Below are 26454 nucleotides of genomic sequence, written 5' to 3' on the forward strand. Positions count from 1 at the left end.
GTTAGCATCAGACCCCACAGGGTAGTGGCTCAGTACCACTTCAGACATCAATCACAAGTTCCACTGGGATGCCTGGGGAGCTCAATTGGTTTGGCGTCCGACTTCGGCTCAGGTCATGATCTTGCGGTTCATGAGTTTGAGCCCCGCGTCAAGCTCTGTGCTGACAGCTCACAGCCTGGAGCCTGTTTCAGATTCTGTGTCTCCCTCTCTCTCTGCACCCCCCTCCCGGGACTTGTGTGTGTGTGCAAGTCTCTCTCTCTCTCTCTCTCTCAGAAATAAGTTAAAACATAATTTTTTTTTTTTTTTCAAAATCACAAGTCCCAGGCCTATGGTACTTATGACCAACTTGACTACAGTTTGAAGGTTCCCATGATCCCCTCCTTGGGTTTGATAATTTCCTGGAGTTGTGCAGAGAACTCAGGGAAACGCTTGTGTTTACTGTTTTACTATAAAGGATACAGATAAAAAGCTCCAGAAGAAGAACTACAGAGGGCAAAGTATAAAGCAACACAGCTTCCATGCCCTCTCAGGTCATACCACTATCCCGGGATCTCCATGTGTTCACCAACCCAGAAACTCTCCAAACACCATTGTTTAGGGGTTTTATGGGGCTTCATTATACAAGCATGATTGGTGATTAAGTCAGTCTGCAACCCCTCACCTCTTGTTGCCCCTTGGGGAGAAGGGCTGAAAATCCTAACCCTCTAATCACATAATTAGTTACCCTGGTTACCAGCCTTCATCTTCCCAGGTTATTCTATTACCATAAACTCCCTTGTAGTTGAAAGAGGATTATTAAGAATAACAAAAAAGTGCTCTAATCATTCCAATGACTCAGGAAATTCCGAGAGTTTTAAAAACTCTGTGCCAGGAACCTGAGATAAAGACCAAATGTATATTTGTTATATCACATCACAGTGTCCAAGGTGAATACAATGCTTTGTTTTCATATTTGTTTTCTGTGACCTTGAATCTGCAAATATCTGTGCAGTAAAGTATTACTGGCTAACAAATCTATATTATTACGAGTAAGTCCCTTCGTCTCTATAAAGATATCTAGTTAACTAGAAGATGAGAAGGCATGAGGTCACTTCACACTTACTGTTCCACATCTGTTTAAAAAAATTCCAAAGTAGTCCTTCATGTCTATTTTAGAGATTGTACAGTTGTGGTACATCTCCTTTAAATGATGAAGGCACTACTGGCAATGATCACTAACAAAAAGTCATTTAAATAAAATACCTTGTAAGTTGACAACTGCGGGATTTTTTTCTTTTCCTTACCACAAATTGACATAAATACCAAAGTAATGAAACAGTTCTAATCTGGAATTTCGCCTGGTACCTTTGATACAATTGATTAATCAGACATGTCTCACAGTGTCCTAAATGCTTAATTTCTGGACTTTATATGTAGTACTAATCATTCAATAATTATTATTACTGTTTTAATTAAAATCGAATCTGCTTCTTGTTGCTGTGGTTTGAAGTAGGGTTCAGGAGCCAATGGCCAACAAAGAAATCTTGAGACATTTTCAGTGCAAAAAGGTGTTTTTATTATAGCATTCGGACGGGACTCGTGGGCAGAAAGAGCTGCACTGGGGTTTTGAGGAGTAACTGATTATATAGGATTTTCTATCCTATGGAAGAGGAGGGTGATGTTAGGGCTCTAGGAAGTTGCATCTATAGGTTTCTGGAGATTGCTTTTTTCTTATAAATCATGAAGACAGTTGCCAACTGATGGAAACTCATGTCCTACACTACTGTGATCTCTATCAGTTGACCATTTGTTTTTCCCTTTCCTTTGTTTTGGGAAGCCAGGAGTACATAAGGAATGTCACACATATCCCACCTGGTGGAGGGGGGGTGTTGCGGGGTGTTATCTTGTGTTTTGCCCTCAGCTTGACTTTTGCTTCCTCATCATTGTCACATTAAATTATCCCTAAGAATAACAGCTCAGTTTGAAAACCCTAGAATATGAATATATTTGATTTTTTTAATAGACAAGCTGATTAAAATCCCTAATGGAAGTTCAGAGTATATGTAGTTAATTGGAGCTTCTTGAAGCCCTCACCAAAACACTACTTAAAATTATACACACAAAAAATGTTACACATCCTTGCAGCATGCCTGTGTCAAGTCGTTAGAGAGGCCATATGGAGAACTACTAAAATCAGAAAGAATGTATCCATGTGGGAATGAAGAAAACAACTGCAATTTCAAAACATCAGAAGGGCACATGGGTTTATCAGATAAAAAGGAATATTCATATAGGAAAAATTCCCTGATTGTGAGTAATTCGAGGATGATGGATCATAAACAAGCATAAAGAAATATCAGCAACAACTTCATTGATCTCTTTGTTATTAGATATTGGACAGGTCCAGTGGATAGAAAGAGTTGCACTGGGGTTGAAACCAGTGACTGATTATATACCTTCAGGTTGGGTGGGGGTTAGAGATAGCATAAATCTCCAAGGTATTTTGGAAACAAGGTTTTAAGGACCTGGAGGGGGCTAGCTGCCGTTAGGAAAAGGTCATTTGTTACCATTTAGTAAAAACTCAGTCATGAGACCCTTCAGATGTATATCAGTGGGCCACATAAGCTTGGAGTAGGATTGCCCACCTATATCTTGGGGGGTAGAGATCAAAGAAGTTTCCAAAGGAATTTTTATATGTTAAAGTAGACTTGCAGGATCCTGGAGGCCAGGATAATGTTAAGCTAAGATTGCCTTTTGCCCTCAGCCAAGTATCATCATTGAGGCAGTGGAGTTCTAGAGGAAGGTCACTCTGCCTGTCTCAAGGACTTGTCAATGGGTTGTAAGTTGTAAGGAAATGTAATTTTTTTCTTTTGCCTTTGTTTCCCACATCATATACCACATCTTCTTTATCCCTTCATCTATCAGTGGACACGGGCTGCTTCCATAGTTTGGCTGTTGCGGATAATGCTGCCATAAACATAGGGGTGCGTGTATCCCTTTGAATTTGTGTTTTCGTGTTTTTTTGGGTAAATACCCAGTAATGTGATTACTGGATTGTAGGGTAGTTCTATTTTTAATTTTTTGAGGAACTCCGTACTGTCTTCCACAGTGGTTGCACCAGTGTAGATTCCCATCAACAGTGCACGAGGGTTCCTTTTTCTCCACATCTTCACCAATACTTGTTTTTTCTTGTGTTGTTGATTTTAGCCATTCTGATAGGTGTGAGGTGATATCTTGTCATTTCGATTTGCATTTCCCTGATGATGAGTGATGTTGAGTTATATTTTCATATTTTCCTTAAATGTTTTCCTTTGACCTGTGAGTCAAAAGTGAGTGATGTCATTCATGAGTAGTTGTCATAGGAAACTCAAACTGAACACATGATGAATCAGCCCTTCTCTCAGGAAGAACACTGTAGCAAGTCTCAATTAGCATGCATATCCTCACAGTCCTATTTCCTAGGAATTGTAGTCCTAATTCATTCCACACCCTTTGTATTAGAATCTTAAAACTTATGTGATTTGATGTAGGGTTCAGGAGTGAACAGTCAAGAAAGAATTCTTGAGACATTTTTGGTGCAAAAAGGTGTCTTTAATTGAAGCACAGGGACAGGACTCCTGGAGAGAAAGAGTTGTACTGGGGTTGTGAGGAGTGATTTGATTACATACTTTTAAGGTGGGAGGGGTAGAGAAAAAGAAAGTCTCCAAGAGGATTTTCATATATTAAAGAAGACTTACAAGATCATGGAAGTCTGACTATTGTCGAGGTTGTTTCTCCACTAGCACAGCATTAATATTAACACAGTTGGGAGTTCCTGGAGGAATGTCATACTCTCCCTGTCTCAAGTATTTGTCATTGGGCTGCAGGTTATGAGGAAATTTAATTTTATCTACATCTCCTTTTGTCTTTGTTCTCTATGTCAAAAACTATACCCTTTGTTTTAAGGGTCCTTTGAAGCATCTGTCATAATTAGGATATATATAGAAAACAGGAACTGGGCACCTGAGTGGCTCAGTCAGTTAAGCATCTAACTCTTTATCTCAGCTCAGGTCATGATCTCACAGTTCATGAGTTCAAACTCCACATCAGGCTCTGTGCTGACAGTGCAGGGCCTGCTTGGGATTCTCTCGTTCTTCCCCTCTCTCTGCCCCTTCCCCACTCATGCTCGCTCGCTCTCTCTCTCTCTCTCTCTCTCTCTCTCTCTCTCTCTCTCAAAAATAAATAAACCTTTTGTTAAAGAAGAATCTTTAGAGAGTGGGGAATGTGTTCAACCATCATTTTGCGGTTACTGATCAAGTGTTGGACATGCAAATAGGAACTAAGATTACAATGATAAAGATAAACTTGTCCCTAGCAGTGAGGTATCATCAGTGAAACAGAGTCAATGGGTAACTTAAGTTTTCAAAATCATGCCATAGGTACAAAGAGATCACAAAGGACGGCCACCCAACCCGCTTTAGAGGATTCAGGAAATCCAAGACTTCATGGAGAAACCAGTCTGCAACATAAAGTTGAGGATCGTAGAGGTTGTTGGAAGAAGTCTGAATACTGTGCACAGGTATCTAGAATAGAGGTGTTAACATGTCAAGCTTGTGCAGTTGGAAGTAGTTCATTATAACAAAAGCAAAGCATGCAAACATCAGCTGAAAGGGAAGTCTAAAAACATCAAGATACACCGCAGACACACTATACAACTAACATCTAAAACTGTAATTTGAAGTTGGAAAGCAAAGACACACAAGCTGGGATTTCACAATTGCATCACATTCTTATTCAGACCTTATTTTTCAAAGAATTTAAGGAAGTAGAATTCAACCCTATAATATAAACAAGATTAGGATATATGTTTTTCCCCCCAGTATTGGACCTCACTATTTATTACACCTCTCTTTTGAACTGGTTGATGCTTTTCTAAGAATGTAAAATTTCCTAAATACCATCATCATTGTCATCATCACCACCACCATCATCACCATAAACAGCATCGTTTGTTTTTTTTCTTATACTCCTGAACAAGTATTACATACTCCTTGTAAAATTTCCAAAGATACAAAGGTTTATACTGAATAAAATAAGTATTCCTCTCATTCCTGATCTCAGAAACCTAGTTTCCCCTAGAAGCAACCAACAGTGCTAGTTCCTCATGTGTATACAAATAAGTATTATGAATTCCATTTTTTTTTTTGCAGAAATAGTGCCCTAGTCTCATTGGTTGGCACCCCACTTTTTCCACATTACAATAGATCTAGTAAGTTGTTCTGTGTCATTACAAATCGTGCTATTTCTCAATTTTCTGGCTATATAATCTTCCATTGTAGAAGTGTGCTGAAATTTACATTACCACTCCCATATAGACATATAAGTAGTTCCAATCTTTAGAGTTACAGACAATGCCACAATGGACATGTTATCAATACACAATTTTCATGACTGTGTGTGTGTATGAGAGAGTGTGTGTATACCTTAAAACTGAGTATGTGGTGCCAAAATGGACATCTATTAACATTTAATATATATTAGACACAATTTGCAATAGATATTACACAATTTGGGCTTCCATGAAAGGACAGGTTTTCAGAAACATTGGGAACACAGTTTGATAGCATGGGAGGTAAAATATTGCATCTTATAGTTTTGTTTCATTTCTCTTATTTTGAGTCACTTGAATATCTTGCTTTTCTATAAGCTATCTGTTCAAAGCTTGCCCACTTTTATTGATTTGTGGCCCTTTATGATGTATAACTCATATAAATCAGCTCTTTCCTCTGACAGAAATCAAGGCTGTCTCTTCAGAACATTCTTGGCTTCTGAATTTCTTTAGGTTCTTTTTCACTATAATGAATTTATCTTTATTTTAATGTAGTTTTTGTCAGTGTTTATACATCTTTGGGGGTTATGGCATTTAAAAATAAATTTGATGTTCCAACATAATTTTATAATTATCTGACATTTACTGTTTCTGTGGAGCTTTTTGATGTTTCATCTGAAGTCAAGCTGGAACTTACTTTACACAAAATTTACAATAGATCTACTCATCTTCTTATTCTACACAGCTCTCCAGTTGTCTGACAACAGCTGTTATGTAGTTCATACTGAACTGTATGTTCCCACTGATTTTACTTTTTTATTTTATTTTTTAAAAATGTTTATTTATTTTGGGGTGGGGGAATGAACACACAGAGAGAGACAGACAGGGGGAGAGAGAATCCCAAGCAGACTATGCACTGTCAGCCTGCTGTCTGTGGGGTTCTATCTCACAAATTGTGAGATCATGGCCAGGGCCAAAATCAAGAGTTCGTTGTTTAACTGACTGAGCCACTCGGGTGCCCCCAAAAGTGTTATTTTAAATTACTGGGGGAGGTGCCTGGGTGGCTCAGTCAATTAAGTGACTGACTTGATTTTGACTTAGGTCGTGATCTCATGATTTGTGATATTGAGCCCCACGTGGGGCAGTGGGCTGACAGTGCACATTCTGCTTGGGATTCTCTCTCTCCCTGTCTGTATGCCCCTCCCCTGCTTGTGTGTGTGTGCATGCACGTGGTTTCTCTTGCTCTAAAAAAAAAATAAATATGCTTAAAAAAATAAGTACGTAAATAACACTGTTCACATGCACTTAATTCCTATATGTGGTGGGGTTTCTACTTTTAGACTACACGGTATGTTCTGTTCTTATGTTTTTATATTTATGCTCGGTGACACACTGTTCTAATTCTTGCAGATCTATACATTTCATTGTACCTCTTCTGAATTGTCTTGGCTTTTGATTTTTTTGATCATCTCCATTTAAATTTTACAATTAGCCTTTTTAAAATTTTAACTTGCAATGCATAAAATTTACAGGTAAACCAAGAAAGAATTGCTTTGCATATGGCGCTGGCCCGTCCTACTCGAGAACACGCTATGGATATCTGTTGGAGTAATTATTCAGATGCAACTTTCAGAAGCACTTCTTGATAAATATATTCCAATGTGTTTATTTCCAGGAGGCTACAAATTTGACCTTCTCTTTGTCTTCTAATCAGTTATTTCCACATCCATTTAAATTAACTGTCCAGCCACATTTACTCTATCTTTTGTCAACCATTGATGCCCTATAGTAGGGCATTTCTATTTTTTCTGTTTTCTACTTTTCTATTTTTCTGTTAAATTTTGCTGAAAAACAGAAAAGGTACATATGCGTGAAAATAAGCTATATCAAAAAGCTGTTATGAAAACTTGTGAAAATTACCTGAAATTATATACAAGAGAAAAACTTGACCATTAGTAAAATCAACTCTTGTAGCAGCTCACAAATTTGAGGCCACCACGAAGGCCGCGAAGTATCTTCTCTGTCATCGTTCTCCATTATCTTTGGAGTGCAGTCAGTTTCAGTATGTTGCTTGTTACCAGTCATGATTTTTATTTGGGCCTAAAATTGTGTGATACATTCATAAAAAAAAAAAACATTTAAAGATCCCAAACTTTCAGGAGTAAGGTTACATATTAATAATTTATAAAATTATCTGCATTTTCCTTTTTCAAGTATTCTCTCTTATTAGATCATTTACAGCAGGAATATCTCCTGGTTTGGGGCTGGGGAATAAGAAGCACAGTACCACCTTACTTATATTCATCCATCACTAAGGTTTTGCGAGGGTGCTAAACAGGTGTGAGGACAATTGTATGATATTCTATTAATGCTATTTAGGAGGGACTCTTTCATCTGAATGGCACAAATGCTCACCCACATCTTAGAAATAATGGGAATGTCTAAGCTGGTTGAGAAATCTGATGCAAACACTTCCAGTTGGGAGAAGAGAGAATTTCCCCTATGTCTCATGCTGACTCAGACAGGCCATCCTCTCCTGGGGACAGCTACAGGTTCGGAGCTATCAGTCCCCCTCACTTCTGAGTCTATACATATCTGATGGTTTTAGGTCAGCAGGGATCTATCTTAGGGTCTTTGGGTGGGTAGGGTGCCTGAAAACTGGCAGTAATCTTGGGAAAGTGAACCAATTGCTGCTCTTATTACATACACCCAGTTAGGACATCTTCGACGATAAATCTGACCACCCCATTTAATATTGGCTCTGTGAGATCATCCAGGAATCCCTCAGAACAGCAGCACATGCCCTGGGAAGGTGATTTATATTCCGGAAATTCTTGGAGCTACAAGTTCCTATGGGACTCTCCAGAAACTCGGCGTGAACACAGCCCATGTGCCCTGACACAAGCCATTACAGATTCAGGGCTTGTAGTGAATTGAGTGCAGTAAATGACAGCAGTGCTTCTCTGTCTGGCTTTGCTTTAACTTTCAGCCCTCCCTTGCTAGGGTTCCAGGGCTTTCTTCTGCAGTCACTGCCCAGACCCGAGCCAGGCTTACCTCCAGCCTCTGAATCCTCTCATTCTGCCCTCTCAGAAGGTTTTTTCTCTCTCTCTTTATCTCCTCTCTCATTTGGCCCATGGATTCCTGGAAAATTGTTTCTAGAGTCTCTAACTTTTGCTGCAGCATTTTACACCTTTTCTCAAGAAGCCGCTTTTCCTTCTCAGCTGTCTCTCTTTTGGCTTGCTCCTCTGCTCCAGGCAAGAAAACAACGGTTAAGCCTGAAAGCAACAACCCCCTGTCCCACAACCACCACTTTCTCAGACACCAAACTGTCTGGGAAGAGCAGACAGAAATGTCCAAATTTAACTCATGACCACACATCGAGGGCAGGTTTGAGAACAAGGTGGGAAAGGCCCTCTGACTGGCTGGCCGACGAACAACCACACCTTGTCTTATTATTTTCAGATTTAGCAGAGCATGCCTTCCACAGGAGAGGAAACTCCTTGCTTCGAGAAGATCTTCCTGTCAGAGGTCTCAGAGGGCCTGGCAGGAACCTCCCTCCCCATCATGCCCAGAGCCCTCCCCATACCTGCTAAGGCTTCTTGTGCCTCATGGAGAAGCTCATCTTTCTTCATGCAGCTTCCCTCTAGTTCCTTCTTCATCTGCACTAAACTCTGGGAACCACAAAGGGCAAAGACATATCAGGCAGGTCTAACCTGAACTTCCGTTGAAATATTCTGAGAAAAAAAACTGCCCTGATCAAATTCCCTAGTTGTTCCCCACCCCCCAGCCCAACCCCACCTACATGCATGTTCTAAGACCCTGCCTGTCTCACTATTCCTCCAGCCTCGTCTGCCAATTCTGCTTCCCTCCACTCATGCTAGGTTCCACCAGTCAGAAGAAAGTGCAGTTTTCCAGATGTGTAACCTCAGATTCTTTCATATTTTTCACATGCTGGGTTTTTTTTTTTTTCCTGCTTGTGACTCCTCCAGTAACATCCACCCTGGATAATATGTACAAATCTTTCAAACTGTATGTCACACTCCTCTTCCAGGAAGATTTCTTAGACCACCTTCCTCATGTGAAAGAAATCACTGTACATTTACATTTGTACATCTTTCTCAATTGTACATTTTCACTGCATGAAACTTATGATGTGTGAATTACTGTTCAATGAAACTTGAATTACTACCATCTCAGAAATACTCCTTCAAGACTATTGGTTAAGTTTCTGAACCCTCTGAGCCTTCCTTGTGAAATGCTGAGTTTGTATTATATAATCTCTATGGCTCTGTGAAGCTATGGCATCCTGTAATGCTATCTACAAGGCACGATTAACAGTCATACAACTCAAAGTAAAATAAAGGTAAAGAATGATCTGGTAACAATCTTCCCAGAGAACTTTGGATTGAATGGGTGAGAGTGCACAGAAAAAGCAGCCAGCTCAAAATAACTGAAGCATGTTTCAAGCCCACAGGGAAACTAGATGTTCCGTCAAGGAGGCCATCTGAGTGTCTGTACTGACTTTGCTTCAGAGATTAGACAGATTTCCAGATAAAGTGCCTGAGTTTGGAGGCGAAGGAGATAAAATAGAGTAATAGTATCCTTTTAACTCTCTTATTCAGAATAATCAGCATCCTTCTGCTGTGAATGTTAGCTAATCTATGGACAATCAGGTGCCCTTTAGGTAGAGGGGGTAACATGAAGAATCAACTATTAAGACTAAGTACCATGTACTTCTTCCATAACTCCTCGTCATTTTGGGGAGGCTGCTCCGTGGGGACTGCTCCATAGCCCAGGTCTGGTACTGCCACGACCATTTCTGTGGGAACCTCACTCTGTAGAGCCACTGAGTCCTCACACTAGGACACAGATATCACTGTGTTCTCCAGAGAAGGAACCGCTCCGCTGTTGAAGGCATCCACTAAGGTCACCAGAATCCCCAGCCCTGAATGAGGCAAGAAGTTTAGGGTATCAATGAGATTCAAAATTAGAAACTATAAATTCTAAAATGATTTTTTAAAGACGCTATGACGTTTGAAACTTTTTATAAATCCCATCTCCTCCTACTAAATAAGTGTTTTCCTCCTGATCACTGCACTTAAAATTTTTCAGTATCTATTCTCAGTTAACATGCTCTGACATCTTTTGGAAAAAGAATTTCCAAATGAGTAGACAACCACACAACTTAATAACAATCAATTACAAAATCAGCAGAGGAACTACACAGGCATATTTCCAAAGAAGACATCCAAATGGCCAACAGTAAATGAAAAGATCACTAATCATCGGGAAAATAAGAGATATCTTAAAACCAGAATGAGATGTCACCTCACACCTGTTAGAATGGCTAATAGTAAGAAGACAAGAGATAATCATTAGTGAGGATGTGGAAATGAGAGAACCTTTGTACACGGATGGTAGAAATGTACATTGTAAATTGGTTCAGCCACTATGGAAAACAGTATGGAGGTTCCATAAAATTAAAAAATAACTACCATGGGGCATCTGGGTGCCTCAGTCAGTTAAGCATCTGACTCTTGATTTCGGTTCAGGTCATGATCTCATGGTTTGTGAGATTGAACCCCTCACCTCCCCCTCCAGGTTCTGTGTGCTGTCAGTGCAGAGCCTGCTTGGGACTCTGTCTCTTCCTCCCTTTCCTCCCCTCACCTGCGCGCGCGCTCTCTCTCTCTCTCTCCCTCTCTCTCTCTCTCAAATTAAATAGAACTACCATATTATCCAGCAATCCCACTTAGGGGTATTTATCTAAAAGAATTGAAATCAGGATCTCAAGGAGATATATGCACTCTCATGTTATTGCAGCATAAGTGACAATAGCCAAGATATGGAAACCTAAATATCCATCAATAGATGAATGGATAAAGGAATTCTGTACATATATACAGTGGGATATTGTTCAGGCATGAGAAATAAGGAACTGTTGCTGTTTGTGACATGTATGGACCTCAAGGGTATTATAGTAAGTGAGATAAGTCAAATCCTCTATGACAGCACTTGTGTGTGGAATCTAAAAAACCTGAACTCATAAAGACAGTAGAAGGGTAATTACCAGGGGCTGGGAGTTGGGGGAAGTGGAGGTTTGTGGTTTACAAGGGTATAAACTTGCAACTAGTAAATAAATAAGTCCTAGAGATGCACAGCATAGTGATTATAGACAACAACACCAGATTATAAACTTCAAAGTTGCTAAGCACACACATACACACACATATGATAATTAAGTGACATGATAGAGATGTTAGTTAAGACTAATATGATTGTAATCATGTTGCAATATATAAATATATCAATTCAGCAAGTTTTATACCTTAAACTTATAAAATGTTATATGTCATTTATATCAATAAAAATAAAAATAAAGTAGATATGAGGTGAAGCAGGGTAAATGAGATTGTATATATTCCTACTAAAATTCTACCAACTTTGAGGAATTGTTGGAAATTTAGTTTTCTTGGGAATAATATATATATTATATATTATATATTATATATTTATTATATATTATATATTTTATATATTACATATTTTATATTTTATATATTATATATATTTAATCTCTGAGAAGAGCATTTCTCATACAGGTTGTCTCCTCAGATACAATGGAAAATTGCAAACCCAGAAGAGCTTCACAGTAAAATAAGACCACAAAGTCATTCTCTAGCCTCAGAGTTATCCGAAGCATGAATACATCAGCACTTCTGTACTTTTCCATGGCACAAAATGCGGGCTACCATTGGCCATCTGCAGAGTGCTGCCTGCATTATTCTCCAAATCTCTGATGAAGCTAGAGACAAAATCCTGGGTATCACCAGTCTCCGATGTGTTGCTCTCATTGATTCTAACAAGAACCTGCAAAGTAGGCTTATTCTACTCACTTTGCAAATGAGATCAGAAAGTCAAAGTAAGGTATTTGCCAAAAGCACATAGTGAATAAATGGTAGACCCATGACTAGAAGCCTGAAGGTCTGTTTTACTATTCTATGTTTGGCACCCAATTACCTGGCAAGATAATTTTCTTCAAAAACATTGGTTACCCATATGCCATGATTAATAACTTCTACGGGATTTCTGTTGACTCTCCTATCTTCACAATACCTGCTCTAAAGTATTATTGTGACCCGATGGGCTCCTCTTGTTTCTGCAGAGTCAGGATGACAGCCGCAAACCACTCAGCAGTTTCTAGACCTGGCTCTCTCCTGGCACAGCTCAGTGCTTCACCAAGGGCTCCAGTTCAGCTCAGGTTTATGAAAGATATCTTTTCATATTTTTATTCCTTGATATCTAGTCCCATTCACTGTGCCCCCCCCCCCTTTTTTTTTTACTTCAACTCATTGGTTGAACATCTATTATTTGCCACATGTTGTGCTTGTGTGCTTGGATTAAAAGATAAATAAGCTGCAGTCCCTGCCCTCAGAGTGATACTAAGATAACTATTAGGTTAGAATTAGGCTTAGCTGCGACAGTTAGGAAAGAAATGTGTCATAAGCAGTTTACGTTTATTTCTCCCTCATAAATTTCAGGGTTAGTAGTCTGGGGATGGTATGTAGTTGTGTTTCATAAGGATGGAAGCTTCAGATCCTATCATATGCTCAACCATCTGTAAGGGGCAGTCCCTGGTGTGCTGTCATTTGTATTCTAAGCAGAGAATACTAACTCTTTACCTTACTATGTAAAGTCTATGTAAACTAAATCGCTTCTTAGGTTATCCATATTCCCGTACACAACCACAAGAGAGGCTGGAATTGCCATCATTATTCTGGGAAACTATGTGCATGGCAAAGAAGCAGGAGTTCTATTAGTAGGGGAGAAAGGAAGAATGGTTACAAGGGGATAGTTAACACTACTTCCCAGTAACCATCTCAAACTAGGAAGATGACAGACAATGCAACAAGGATTATACTCTACTGTTGATCACAACTCTAATCATCTCCACTAAGGTCTAAGCTTGAGGAGAAAAGTGTCCTGACTATTCTGTTCTCTGCCCGGTCCCCATGTTGGACACATGGTAGACCGGTTAAACTGAAATAATCCTGAGGAGAGAGAGAGAGAGATGTGAGTGATAGGGGTTCATTGAATTACAAGTGGAGATGACTTAATTCAGTTTGGGAATAGAAAAGAAGAAAAGCCTCTGGGAACTATAAGGGGTAACAGCACTGGCAGACCATGGGGTTTCAGAGGCAACACAGACAGAGTGAGCCCTAGAAGAAGGGAGAGGTTAGCTATGTTAAATACCCAGAGAATTCACTGCAAGCATTAGCAGGATGGCCAGGGATGTCCTTACCAGAGTGACGGAATAGTAGCAAGAGGGAGAGGTAGGAAGGGCTGTGGGGGAATGAGATGTATCCAAAGAAAGAAAGTAGAATCATGTCTGGATCCCAAGATCTATGTGCCAAAGTATTTAGTGGTGAAGAGTCACAGCCTCTGTTACTTAGTGCTCCAAATAATAATCAGAATAAGAATGTTAATAGAAAAACTTACATATCTATTTAGAAAGAGAGCATGCAGATGTCACAAAATATCACCACAGGGGCAAATCCAAGTGAATGGTGTGTAAGAATTCATTGCAGTCTTAAACTTCCTCTGTAATTCAGATTTTTTTTAATGTGTAGATTTTAGACAAGAATATGTAACAGAGTTAAGTGGAAAATCTCAAACACAAGGTTTTACAGCTTACATATTTACATGTATCTATTGCATTCCTCTTCTGAGTTCTCATGTTTATGTCAGAAATTAGGGTTTTAAGCCCAAACCTAAAGTGCATGTAAAAGACAGTTTAGAAATGAACATACCTGAGCCATAGATTGCTGTTCTGTTCAAGAATGAGCATCCAGGTACCTCTTAACTCACCCTTGCTGTTTGCTTCTCCCACAGAAGCTGAAAACAAACTGAGGTTGTTAAGAAAGGAAATGAGCATAAAGCTGAACCTGAAAGTAAAAGCACTTCATGCTATTTTTAATTATTTGGGGAAAACCTGCTGGAACCCAGACGCCAGAGCCAGAGAAGGTATGAGGGTGAAGCAAGTGAGAGCAGCCCAATGACTCTGCAGTTAGGCCCTAGGAAATTGCACCAGACCAGCTTTATTTTCTCCCCAGCTCGCCTGTCCACAAAGGGACTGCTGCCTGAGACCAAGGGCACAGAGCTGCTGGCTCCAGGGGCCGCAAGCAGACTAGGTTTGGCAGCTGGCCATTGACAAAACCCAAAGGCAGAGAGAGGAGTGGTGGCGAGTCAGGAAAGGAATTTGTTTCAGGGAGGCTGACACTGGGAAGACAGTGGACTTGTGTCCCAAAGGCTGTCCCCAAAGTGCCAAAAAATATTTCCAGGTTCATATAAGGAAAATGTGGGACAAAGTGGTAGGTAGGTGCAACTGGGCAGCAAAGGTCAGGTGGATCATTGTCTTGGGGTCAATCACCCAGGGTCTTGCTGGTCTTAAGAGAACTTAATCAGTTAGAAAGTACAGACTGAAGTCAAAATGTGGGTAGTTTGAGTCCTCCCTAGACTCAATCCTTTTCCAGGACTACGATGTCTGTAGGTGCGCATTCTGTTGTACTTTTATGTCTTGGAATTCATGGAGCTTCTTGAATGAGTCGATTAATGTTTTTCAGAAATTATGCATGTTTCTGGTTATTATTCCTTCATATATTTTTTCTAACACTTTCTACCTTTTATCTATTGAGGAGACTTCCATTCTGCCTATATTTGCATGCCTGGTGATGCCTCACAGTCTCTGAGGCTCTATTATTCTTAATTCCTTTTTCTTTTCTGTTCCTCGAAATGGGTTCTCTCTGTTGATTTATCTTCAGTTCACAGATCTTCCCTTTGCCAGATCAAATCTAGTTTTTGAGCCACTGTAGTATATTTTGTATTCCAGTTCTTATACTATTCCACTGTGGAATTTCTATTACATTATTTTGGTTAACTTCTTCTTGTTATTAGTATTTTCTTTTTTTTTTTAATTTTTTTAACCTTTATTTATTTTTGAGACAGAGAGAGACAGAGCATGAATGGGGGAGGGTCAGAGAGAGGGAGACACAGAATCCGAAACAGGCTCCAGGCTCTGAGCTGTCAGCACAGAGCCCGACGCGGGGCTCGAACTCACGGACTGCGAGATCACGACCTGAGCCAAAGTCGGATGCTTAACCGACTGAGCCACCCAGGCGCCCCAAGTATTTTCTATACCATGAGTCATTTTCAACACACTTTGGGTCTCTAAACATAGTTACCTTTAGTTCTTTAAACATACTCATAATAGCTGCTTTGATGTATTTGCCTGTTAAATAAGGTATTTGTCTGCTAAAGCCCCAAGAGATGGTTTCTATTAACTTTTTTTCCTACGATTAGGGAAACTTTTCTGTTTCTTTGCATGCCTCATAATTTGTTTTGAAAACTGGACATTATAAATAATATGATGTGGACTCCAGTGTCCCCTAAAGAGATTGTTGATGGCTTTATACTTTGTTTAGTGACTTGGCTGGACTAATTCTTTGTTTTTTTTTTTAAGTTGTGTTTATTTTGAGATAGAGACCACATGCATGGGAGAGGGAGAGAGAGAATCCCAACCAGGCTGGACACTGTCAGCATGGAGCCCTATGTGGGGCTCGAACCCATGAACTGAGTGATCATGACCTGAGTGGAAGTCAACTGAGCCACCCAGGAGCCCCTTACTGAGACTAATTCTCTGTATGGTCTAATTAGCTTGCCATATGTGGCCACTCATGGCTCTGCTTGGTTATGTTTTAAAGTATTTTTCACTTAGGGGCACCTGGTGGCTCAGTCAGTTAAGCATCTGACTTAGGCTCAGGTCATGATCTCACTGTTAGTGGGTTTGAGCCCTGCGTTGGGCTCCGTGCTGACAGCTCGGAGCCTGGAGCTGCTCTGGATTCTGTGTCTTCCTGTCTCTCTGCCCCTTTCTGCTTGCACTCTCCCTCTCTCTCAAAAATAAATAAACATTTAAAAAAAATAAAAATTTTCTTTCATTTAGTTTTTAAGATAAACTTCCTAAAAGTCACCTCTGACCTCTGAGTCATCATAGTTTACTGATGAGCCCATGCTAAGCTAGAATTTATGCTTAAATACCTCGAGCTGATAAAATTATCCTTTGTCCATAGCCTTTCAGAAGGCATTATTTCTGCATATGCAAGGCCTCACACACATCCAGGAGAATGTAGCAAAGAGTGAAGCAAGGAAAGAAAGTAAACAAATCCAAGGATGTGTTATGGTGCCACTCTGAGCTCCTGGGGCTCAGTCCTGCCAGCCTACCCGGAATGAAATTCAGTGAGTCTCAGAGAATTCCTCATTGAACAATGAATCTGGTGGAGGGAGAGTCAGCAGTGTGATAGAGGTTGCTGATATGGGAATTAGGCCACCTGCTCATGTAACTTTGTTTTGTCTGGTAGCTACCCAAATAAACTTGAGATTTGGATGGTCAGACAGTATGTACCTCATGATGGAAAGCTCTGCTCCTGTTCTGACTTGATATACTAGAGTCAGGAGCTCAGCAGCCCCAAAGTAGCTTTTCAAATAGCAAGTGACCTTCTGATGCAGAAGCTTTGACCTTGTGCTGAAACCCTGAAAGCTCTGCTAAGATGGTTACGATTGCAGGAGACCTTTCTCTCCACCTGCTCCCTCTGTCACCACCGTCTCTCCCTGCCCACATCAAGGGAACAACTATTCTGCTTTGTTTGGCACTTGATACAACTGGATCCCTGAAGTATGTATTCTGTAATGTCTGGTGTCTTATACTCAATATTATGCATGTGAGATTTGCCCATATTTTTGTGTATAGCTGCAGACTGTTTATTTTCTATGCTGTATAGTATTCAGCACTAAGGATCTTCTGTAATTTATTTATCCCCTCATTTATTGACAGACTTTAGAGCAGTTTCTGTTTTCTTGGCTGCTACAAACATTCTTGCATGCATCTTTTAGATCACATCATACCTGCACATTCTCCTTGTGTATATACCTATGAATGGGTTGCTGAAGAGCACGTGTTCCGCCCAATAGATCTGACAGACACTGGTCAAACAGACTCATGGTTGTGCCAATTTATATTTGCACCAGTAGTGTAGAACATTCCAGGTGTTCTGCAAGCTCGCCAAACCTCAGTAAGGTCTGCCTTTTCTTCATTTGGTAGATGAGTAATAGTAATGTGTTGTGCTTTTAATGACTTATGAATGACGTATCTTTCATATGCTTTTTAGAGATCCTCTTTCATGATTTTTTTTAACAAAAATATTGCCATTTATATATGTGTCTGGTTTTAATGTGCGTTTTTTTGCTTGTTTATGTTTCTATTTGGAGATCTTTTGCATGCCTCTGTGTGTGTGTGTGTGTGTGTGTGTGTGTGTGTGTGTGTCTGTGTGGTGGTGGTGGTGGTGGTGTTGAATAGCTGCTTAGAGTAGATATAACATTTGTATTTCCCAACTGAAACCCTTTAGGCAGTTTAAATTTTTTTGTTTTTTTCTGAGACTGTTTCTAGTTTTGGTAACATAATTACCTCTAGCTCATCATCCAGGGAATATCTCAGTTTCTTTTTTTTTTTTTTTTCAGTATACGAAGTTTATTGTCAAATTGGTTTCCATACAGCACCCAGTGCTCATCCCAAAAGGTGCCCTCCTCAATACCCATCACCCACCCTGCCCTCCCTCCCACCCCCCATCAACCCTCAGTTTCTTCTCAGTTTTTAACAGTCTCTTATGCTTTGGCTCTCTTCCACTCTAACCTCTTTTTTTTTTTTTTTCCTTCCCCTCCCCCATGGGTTTCTGTTAAGTTTCTCAGGATCCACATAAGAGTGAAACCATATGGTATCTGTCTTTCTCTGTATGGCTTATTTCACTTAGCATCACACTCTCCAGTTCCATCCACATTGCTACAAAGGGCCATATTTCATTCTTTCTCATTGCCACGTAGTACTCCATTGTGTATATAAACCACAATTTCTTTATCCATTCATCAGTTGATGGACATTTAGGCTCTTTTCATAATTTCGCTATTGTTGAGAGTGCTGCTATAAACATTGGGGTACAAGTGCCCCTGTGCATCAGTACTTCTGTATCCCTTGGGTAAATTCCTAGCAGTGCTACTGCTGGGTCATGGGGTAGGTCTATTTTTAATTTTTTGAGGAACCTCCACCACTGTTTTCCAGAGTGGCTGCACCAATTTGCATTCCCACCAATAGTGCAAGAGGGTTCCCGTTTCTCCACATCCTCTCCAGCATCTATAGTCTCCTGATTTGTTCATTTTGGCCACTCTGACTGGCGTGGAGTGATATCTGAGTGTGGTTTTGATTTGTATTTCCCTGATGAGGAGCGACGTTGAGCATCTTTTCATGTGCCTGTTGGCCATCCGGATGTCTTCTTTAGAGAAGTGTCTATTCATGTTTTCTGCCCATTTCTTCACTGGGTTATTTGTTTTTCGGGTGTGGAGTTTGGTGAGCTCTTTATAGATTTTGGATACTAGCCCTTTGTCCGATATGTCATTTGCAAATATCTTTTCCCATTCCGTTGGTTGCCTTTTAGTTTTGTTGGTTGTTTCCTTTGCTGTGCAGAAGCTTTTTATCTTCATAAGGTCCCAGTAGTTCATTTTTGCTTTTAATTCCCTTGCCTTTGGGGATGTGTCAAGTAAGAAATTGCTACGGCTGAGGTCAGAGAGGTCTTCTCCTGCTTTCTCTTCTAGGGTTTTGATGGTTTCCTGTCTCACATTCGGGTCCTTTATCCATTTTGAGTTTATTTTTGTGAATGGTGTGAGAAAGTGGTCTAGTTTCAATCTTCTACATGTAGCTGTCCAGTTCTCCCAGCACCATTTGTTAAAGAGACTGTCTTTTTTTCCATTGGATGTTCTTTCCTGCTTTGTCAAAGATGAGTTGGCCATATGTTTGTGGGTCTAGTTCTGGGGTTTCTATTCTATTCCATTGGTCTATGTGTCTGTTTTTGTGCCAATACCATGCTGTCATGATGATGACAGCTTTGTAGTAGAGGCTAAAGTCTGGGATTGTGATGCCTCCTGCTTTGGTCTTCTTCTTCAAAATTACTTTGGCTATTCAGGGCCTTTTGTGGTTCCATATGAATTTTAGGATGGCTTGTTCTAGTTTTGAGAAGAATGCTGGTGCAATTTTGATTGGGATTGCATTGAATGTGTAGATAGCTTTGGGTAGTATTGACATTTTGACAATATTTATTCTTCCAATCCATGAGCACGGAATGTTTTTCCATTTCTTTATATCTTCTTCAATTTCCTTCATAAGCTTTCTCAGTTTCTTTTTTTAAAAAATTTTTTTATGTTTTTATTTATTTTTGAGAGACAGAGTATGAGTGGGGGAGGGACACAGAGAGAGGGAGACACAGAATCTGAAGCAGGCTCCAGGCTCTGAGCTATTGGCACAGAACCTGATGCGGGGTTTGAACTCATGGACTGTGAGATCATGACCTGAGCCAAATTTGGACACTTAACCAATTGAGCCACCCAGGAGCCCTTGGAATATCTCAGTTTCAATCTCACACAAGGAACTACTGTACAAGACACTCTCTTGACACATGAGACAAAGGAATGATTTATGTTCTTTGGTCCAAGATGATGGGAAGGACCTCCATTCCTTTTCCTGAGATCTCACTTTCAGAGCTTTCTCTCACAAACTAGGTCACGCTGGACTTACTTACTCTACGATGAACACTTATTACGGCAAAACCTTGCTTCTCACTCAAACGTATCGTCTCAACCTGCACACCCTCCCAAAAATAGAAGAAGTGGAAGGACTGATTTTCACTGCGTTAATGTAATATTTGTAATATTTGAGTGGTTTTCCAGGGAAAGCTGAGATCACGCTCATTTTCTATTCCCATAGAGCATGGTTTTTGTAGTCATGGTGATGATGATCTTTCAGCTTTGGGGTGTATCTGAATCAGAGATAGGGCTGGATATAGCTTCTCTTTTCATTCCCACTCAAATGCAAGACTATCTAAAAAGCAGGTATAAGTGTAATGGATTTTACTGAATATGTGGAAGGGGTTATTGTTTTTTTTTTAAGTTTTAATTTTAATTCCAGTTAGTTATCTTACAGTGTTGTATTAGTTTCAGGTGTACAATGTAGGGATTCAACAATTCCATACATCACTGGAGCTCATCACGCAAATCCCCATCACCTAGTTAACCCAACACCCCCTCGCCCTCTCCTCTGGTAAACATCAATTTGTTCTCTAAAATTAAGAGTCTGTCTCTTAGTTTCTTTCTCATTCTTTTTCCCTTTGCTTGTTTGTTTTGTTTCTTAAATTCCACATATGAGTGAGATTGTATAGTATTTGTCTTTCTCTGACTGACTTATTTCGCGTAGCATTATACTCTCTAGCTCCATCCATGTCATTGCAAACGGCAAGATTTCATTCTTTTTTATGACTGAATAACATTCCATTGTATATATACATCACATCTTCTTTGTCCATTCGTCAATCTATGGACAATTGGGTTGTTTCCATAGCTTGGCTTTTGTAATAAATGCTACAACAAACATAGGGGTACATGTATCCCTTTGAAAAAGTGTTTTTGTATTTTTGGGGTAAATAATAGTGCTGTTTCTGGATCGTAATGTAGTTCTATTTTTAGTTTTTTGAAGAACCTCCATACTGTTTTTCACAGAGGCTGCACCAATTTGCATTCCCATCAACAGTGCAAGAGGGTTCCCCTTTCTCTGCATCCTTGCCAACATCTGTGTGTGATGATGAACATCTTTTCATGTGTCTATTGGATATCTGGATGTCTTCTTTAGAAAAATGTTCATGTCTTCTACTCATTTTTTAATTGGATTATTAGCTTTTTGGATGTTGAGTTGTGTAAGTTACATACTTTGGAGTGGCAGTGTCAGCAAAATTTGGTTGGGCCTCTAGTCCTAGGCCAGATCCCCTGAAGCGATACCTCGGCTGGAGGCTGCTCAGCAGGGTCCCTGGCCTAGGCTGGGTGCAGCATACAGCAATAACTGGGGGCCCCGAGGCTGGGTGCAGTGGGGCAGCTGGGTGTGGTGCTCAAATTTGTTGCTGGTTCACCCAGCATATGAGCTCAGTGTGCTACAGTAGATGGGGGTGCCAGGCTGGGTACAGCACTTAGTTTTGGCTTAGGTCATGATCTCATGGTTCCTGGGATCAAGCCCCACATCTGGCTCTGCATTGACAGAGCAGAGCCTGTTTGGGATTCTCTCTCTCCCTCTCTCTCTCTCTCTCTCTCTCTGCCCCTCCCCTGCTTGTGCTCTCTGTTAAAATAAATAAATAAACTTAAAAAAAATCTTAAGCCCTCCCCCCCAAAAACTCATGGAATCCATCCCCTTTGGTCTTTAAAGCCAAACATTATGGGGTGCAAGGGCCTGGGCCTTTTCTCCACCCTCTCAGAGCACGCAGCTGGCTCCCTCTTGCCAGCAGCCTCCCTCTGCCTTTCTGACCTTCCTAACCTTTCAGATGCAGCTTCTACTCTCTATTTACTTATGGAGTTCGTTCTGCCAGGCTTACTGTTATTGACTTGGATGTGGATGAGATCTAGTTTTAAATGTGGTCCTCCTGCTCAGCCATCTTCCCAAGCTCCCCTAATTTGGGGATATCATTTCCTCCGCTGTTTTTGCCTGTCCGTTTTGTGGAGAGTGACAAGACTTCCAGTCCTCTGAAGCCCTTGGGTCTGCGCTTTCTCTCCTCCACCTTTTCTGTTTTCTTTTCTCACCCACCATCTGCTTTAGGAGGAAATAAAATCATCTGGCAAGCCAAGTTCACTGTCACTTTCCATGATTTAGCTTTCTGCAGAGACTTACAACCTGGTATAGTCTCCTATGTTTCAGTAAGCATTTCAAAGTATCTTTATAAACATAATTTTCCTCTATGTCACGAATTTGGGAGACCTGTTAAAATAGTGACATTTGTTTTACATAGTGATCATGTTATCCCAATAGTTACTCTGCTGTGAGAGAGAAGGAGGCCATATGTAAATCGTGAGCTTTATAAATGGTGCCCAGACACACTTGCTTTGGAAACTGTGGGGAGAGTGTTCCACAGGTGGACAGAGACATGGAGCTGACGTTGAGTAGACATTTTGAGGGCTCTGGAGCTTTGGTGATGGTTTTGAAATAAGCAGTAGCTGCACATGCCATCACATTTTTCTGATTGGTGAAACACAGATAACCCCTGTGGAGGGTGGTATCTAGAGAGAGGCCCCTCAGGGACAGTGGTCTGGTTGTCCTTGAACACTTTTTATGCAGTCTGCTAATAGTTTAGAGACTTTAAAAGTCATGTTTGTTTTTTCCCATAACTGAAAAGCAACTGATTTCCTAGAATTGTTTTGAAAATAGCAGGTCATTGCTTTCGGTTTCAAACCTGAAGTACAATTTCAGGAAATACCTTTCCAGTAGACTTGCATGATCTCAGAGATTGTTTTTCTGGCTTGAAACCTTTGCATGAGTTTATTTTAAAACATACTCTCCAGTTTAAAGCTATGAGGGATTGCAGCAAATGGGAAAGTCTGGAGCAGAGAGATTGATAACAAGGGCCGAGTTTTGGTGCCGTTTCTAGGTAACATCTATGAAACAGCAGCAGACTCTTTCCATTGGGTCAGCTTTCTGTCTAACCCCTTGGAGGTTTCCTGCTGTTCTTGGTGAAGTAGAGGCAAAGCAGCATGATGTGTCTAGGTTCGAATAAGGGCATATGTAACAGAAGTGTATGGATGAGAAAAGAGAGGGTGGAAAAAGTCCAGTTTGTTTTGTAGGGAGAGGCAGGAAAGGTACAGAACAAAGTTCGCTTAAACTAAAAAGTACCAAGCTAAGAAAAATAAAATTTCAAATGTTTGAATTTGGGAGGAAAAAATATGCTATCGATTGCACTTCAACAGTTAATTAAGAAAAAACATAATGACTAATCAAATTCATAGGAAGAGAAAGTAGGATGGTAGTTACCAGAGGTTTAGGGGAGGGGAAAATGTAAATTATTTAATGGATATAATTTCAGCATTGCAGGATAAAAACGTTCTGGAGATCTCTTACATAACAATGTATATGGAGAGTAAACTGCGGGTTGATGGGGGATGGGAGGGAGAGGAAAGTGGGTGTTGGGCATTAAGGAGGGCACCTGTTGGGATGAGCGCTGGGTGTTGTATGGAAACCAATTTGACAATAAATTTCATTAAAAAAATTCAGGAGGTAAAAATAAAAAAACCCAATGTGTATGTATTTAATACTACTCAAATGTACACTTACAAATGGTTAAAATGATTATAAAAAATCTAAAACAAGAAACAATGACTGGAAGTATGTGCACGTGGGAAGGAAAGAGCCTACTGTTTGTCAGAAGGAAGTATATAGATAGCCCTTGGCATTTTCATTCTTTGTACAAAAAGCTGATCATTTAAAAAAATTTTTATGTTTGTTTATTTTTGAGACAGAGAGAAACAGAGCATGAGTGGGGAAGGGGCAGAGAGAGAGAGAGGGAGACACAGAATCTGAGGCAGGCTCCAGGCTCTGAGCTGTCAGCACAGAGCCTGATATGGGGATTGAACCCACGAACTATGAGATCATGACCTGAGCCAAAGTTGGAAGCTTAACCATCTGAGCCACCCAGACACCCTCAAAAGGCTGGTCATTTTAAGAAGCTGTAGGTTGAACTTTTTTCAGGGCTGCTGACATGGCCAGGAATTATCAATGGGCCACGTCCAATTCATTCCATGCAGCCATCACAGCGGTTTAAAAAAAAAAAAAAAAAAACAACACCAATTAAGTCATGTCACTTTTCTGCACAAAATCTTAAAAGCTTCTTACTGCAGTTAGGGTAAAGTCCAGTCTCCACACAAGGCCTGTAAGGTCCTACACAATGAGGCTCCTGCCTGCTCTTCTAAACATGGGCTGTCTCTACTTCACCACGTGGATCATCCTCCCCGGACCAAACACAGCAGTCTCTTCCCCAGTAAGGAATTAGGCACAGTCTTCTGCCTGAAACTCCCTTCTCTCGTATCTTTCCTGGTTGTGCTCTTATAAATTCATCTTACTCTCATTTCCTCAGGGGAGGGTCACTGACTGACAAATCTAAATTGGGGCTCCTTTCTGCTTTTACTCTTGGTACCTTGTACTGTTCTTTTACAATGCTTATAAGTTCAAAATCCTATTGGTATAACAATTTGGTTAATGTCTTTATTTCTAAATGAAAAACTACATGAGCACAGGGACCAAGTCTGTTTTGCTAACCACAAATCCTTGATCCTTTCCACACTGTCTAGGAAATGGTCAGTGGTGAATACTTATTGAACAACTAGATGAAATCATGTTTAAAAGTACCTGCTTTGGTGTTAGTAAGGGCTACATTTGAGTTTGATTCACAGCATCCTGGTGTTTTGGTCTCATAAGACAAACTATGGAAAATCCATCCCATAGTGCTCACAAATGACTTCATGAATGTGAGCTTGTGTTACTAACCTATTTGATGTTGACATTTGTCATCCTTAACAGTGCCATCATCATCATCTTATCATGTTATCTTCAGATTTGATGGATCATTAATCCAAGGATTCATTAATGTTATCTGTATGAGGTAAACATGTTGTACCAGAGGCAGCAAGTTTGAAGGCTTTACTTAGATTTGTTATATATTTCTAGTGAAAGTTTTAGATTTCATTCTGAATTCAATTATTTAATATTATCGTGAATAAGATGGTCAAAAGGAAAATTACAAGAACTCTTGGCATTTGGCAATGTTTTGAACTAGATATTTTCAACTTCAAAATATGAAAAATACTTCACATAAAAATATTCAAAAATTTGATAAAATTGGGTAAACATTCTTACCCATTGATAAAGTCACAAAATACAGAGACCATGAGGATTTTTTTTAATTTTGTTTTTTTTAATTTGATTTTTTAAATTTTATTTAAATCCAAGCTAATTAACATATAATGTAGTAATGGTTTCAGGAGTAGAATATAGTGATTCATTACTTAAATATAACACCCAGTGCTCATCCCAATGAGTGCCCTCTTTAATGCCTGTCACCCAGTTAGCCCATCACCCCACCCAACACCCCTCCAGCAATCCTCAATTTGTTTCCTGTATTTAAGAGTCTCTTATGGTTTGCCTCCCTCTCTCTTTTTATCTTGACTGAGAGGATTTATAACCTGAATCAGTGGGTTGGATACTGTTACTGTTAGCTTCTCCATAGAGAATCAGTAAATTTAAACATATTTTGAAGCAAAGACGACCTCTTCCTTAGACATTGTCAAGTGGCTCTTTCTTCCATGCTTTTGTCTGGCCCTTATGGCTGCTTAGACCCTGGAACACCTATTACGAGACTAGAATGTGATTGAATAGAGATGATTTTATTTATTCCAGCTCAGTAGTACCCAAGTGTGGTCATTTTGCCCCAGTGGTGATCTTTGCAATGTCTGGAGCCATATTTGATTGTCACAGCTGGGTTGCTTAGCAGAAAAGGTGCTATTGGCATCAGATGGTTAGAAGCCATCATTGCTGTTTAACATCCTATAATCACAGGGCAGTTCCCACAACAAAAAATTATCCAGCCCCAAATCAAGAGTGCCAAGGCTGAGAAACATTTGCTGTGCAATGAAAGAGTGAACTCTTGTACACAATAAGAATAACTATCACAAACAGGTCTGGAGGAAGGGGAACACTTTGCACTGCTGGTGGGGATGCAAACTGGTGCAGCCACTCTGGAAAACAGTATGGAAGTTCCTCAAAAAATTAAAAATAGAGCTACCCTATGACTCAGCAATTACACTACTAGGTATTCATCTAAAGGATACAGGAGTGCCGTTTCAAAGGGGCACATGCACCCCAATGTTTACAGCAGCACTATCAACAATAACCAAATTATGGAAAGAGCCTAAATATCCATTGACAAATGGATAAAGAAGATGTGGTACACACACACACACACACACACACACACACACACACACACACAAACACACAGATGCCCACACACTAGAATATTACTTGGCCATCCGAAAGAATGAAATCTTGCCATTTGCAACAACGTGGATGGAACTAGAGGGTATTAGGCCAAGCGAGATAAGTCAGAGAAAGAGAAATGTCATATGATTTCATTCATATGTGGAATTTAAGAAACACAATAGGTGAACGTAGGGGAGGAGAAGGAAAAATAAGATAAAAACAGAGAGGGAGACAA

General features: G+C 40.1%; 1 protein-coding gene and 1 long non-coding RNA gene across 3 annotated transcripts; one reads left to right on the forward strand and one right to left on the reverse strand.

Annotated features, from left to right (window-relative positions):
• Positions 1-3251: 3251 nt before the first annotated feature.
• On the reverse strand, positions 3252-14617 carry LOC121027439 (golgin subfamily A member 6-like protein 7). 2 transcript variants are annotated; one of them, XM_040470899.1, is made up of 6 exons: positions 14095-14617; positions 10015-10232; positions 8874-8958; positions 8342-8532; positions 7208-7387; positions 3252-3295 (listed from the first exon to the last, which is right to left on the reverse strand). In XM_040470899.1, the coding sequence occupies exons 2-5, from the start codon at positions 10102-10104 to the stop codon at positions 7214-7216; spliced, it is 540 nt and encodes a 179-aa protein (XP_040326833.1). In that variant the 5' UTR covers positions 10105-10232; positions 14095-14617; the 3' UTR covers positions 3252-3295; positions 7208-7213. The 2 variants fall into 2 exon arrangements, with proteins under 2 accessions (XP_040326833.1, XP_040326832.1); XM_040470898.1 differs by lacking the exon at positions 3252-3295 and adding an exon at positions 4148-4541 and having other exon boundaries at positions 14095-14600.
• On the forward strand, positions 10240-26401 carry LOC121027440 (uncharacterized). Its single transcript, XR_005788740.1, has 3 exons — positions 10240-10455; positions 22967-22973; positions 26391-26401. It is a non-coding gene; the product is annotated as an uncharacterized LOC121027440 (long non-coding RNA).
• The last annotated feature ends 53 nt before the right edge of the window (positions 26402-26454 follow it).

This window comes from Herpailurus yagouaroundi, unplaced genomic scaffold, assembly GCF_014898765.1.
Source record: "Herpailurus yagouaroundi ecotype Mexico unplaced genomic scaffold, PumYag 77, whole genome shotgun sequence".
In the NCBI taxonomy this organism is placed as follows: domain Eukaryota; kingdom Metazoa; phylum Chordata; class Mammalia; order Carnivora; family Felidae; genus Herpailurus; species Herpailurus yagouaroundi.

Bases quoted from the DNA above. Each gene is read 5' to 3' on its own strand.
- LOC121027439 (XM_040470899.1), bottom strand. From the start codon at position 10,104: ATGGTCGTGGCAGTACCAGACCTGGGCTATGGAGCAGTCCCCACGGAG. The intron at 8,959-10,014 runs GTACTTAGTCTT...TGTGGTTCCCAG, and splicing joins AGTTATGGAAGAAGTACATG to AGTTTAGTGCAGATGAAGAA. The intron at 7,388-8,341 runs GTAAGCCTGGCT...ACACAATTTTAG, and splicing joins AGAGGATTCAGAGGCTGGAG to GCCCAAATAAAAATCATGAC.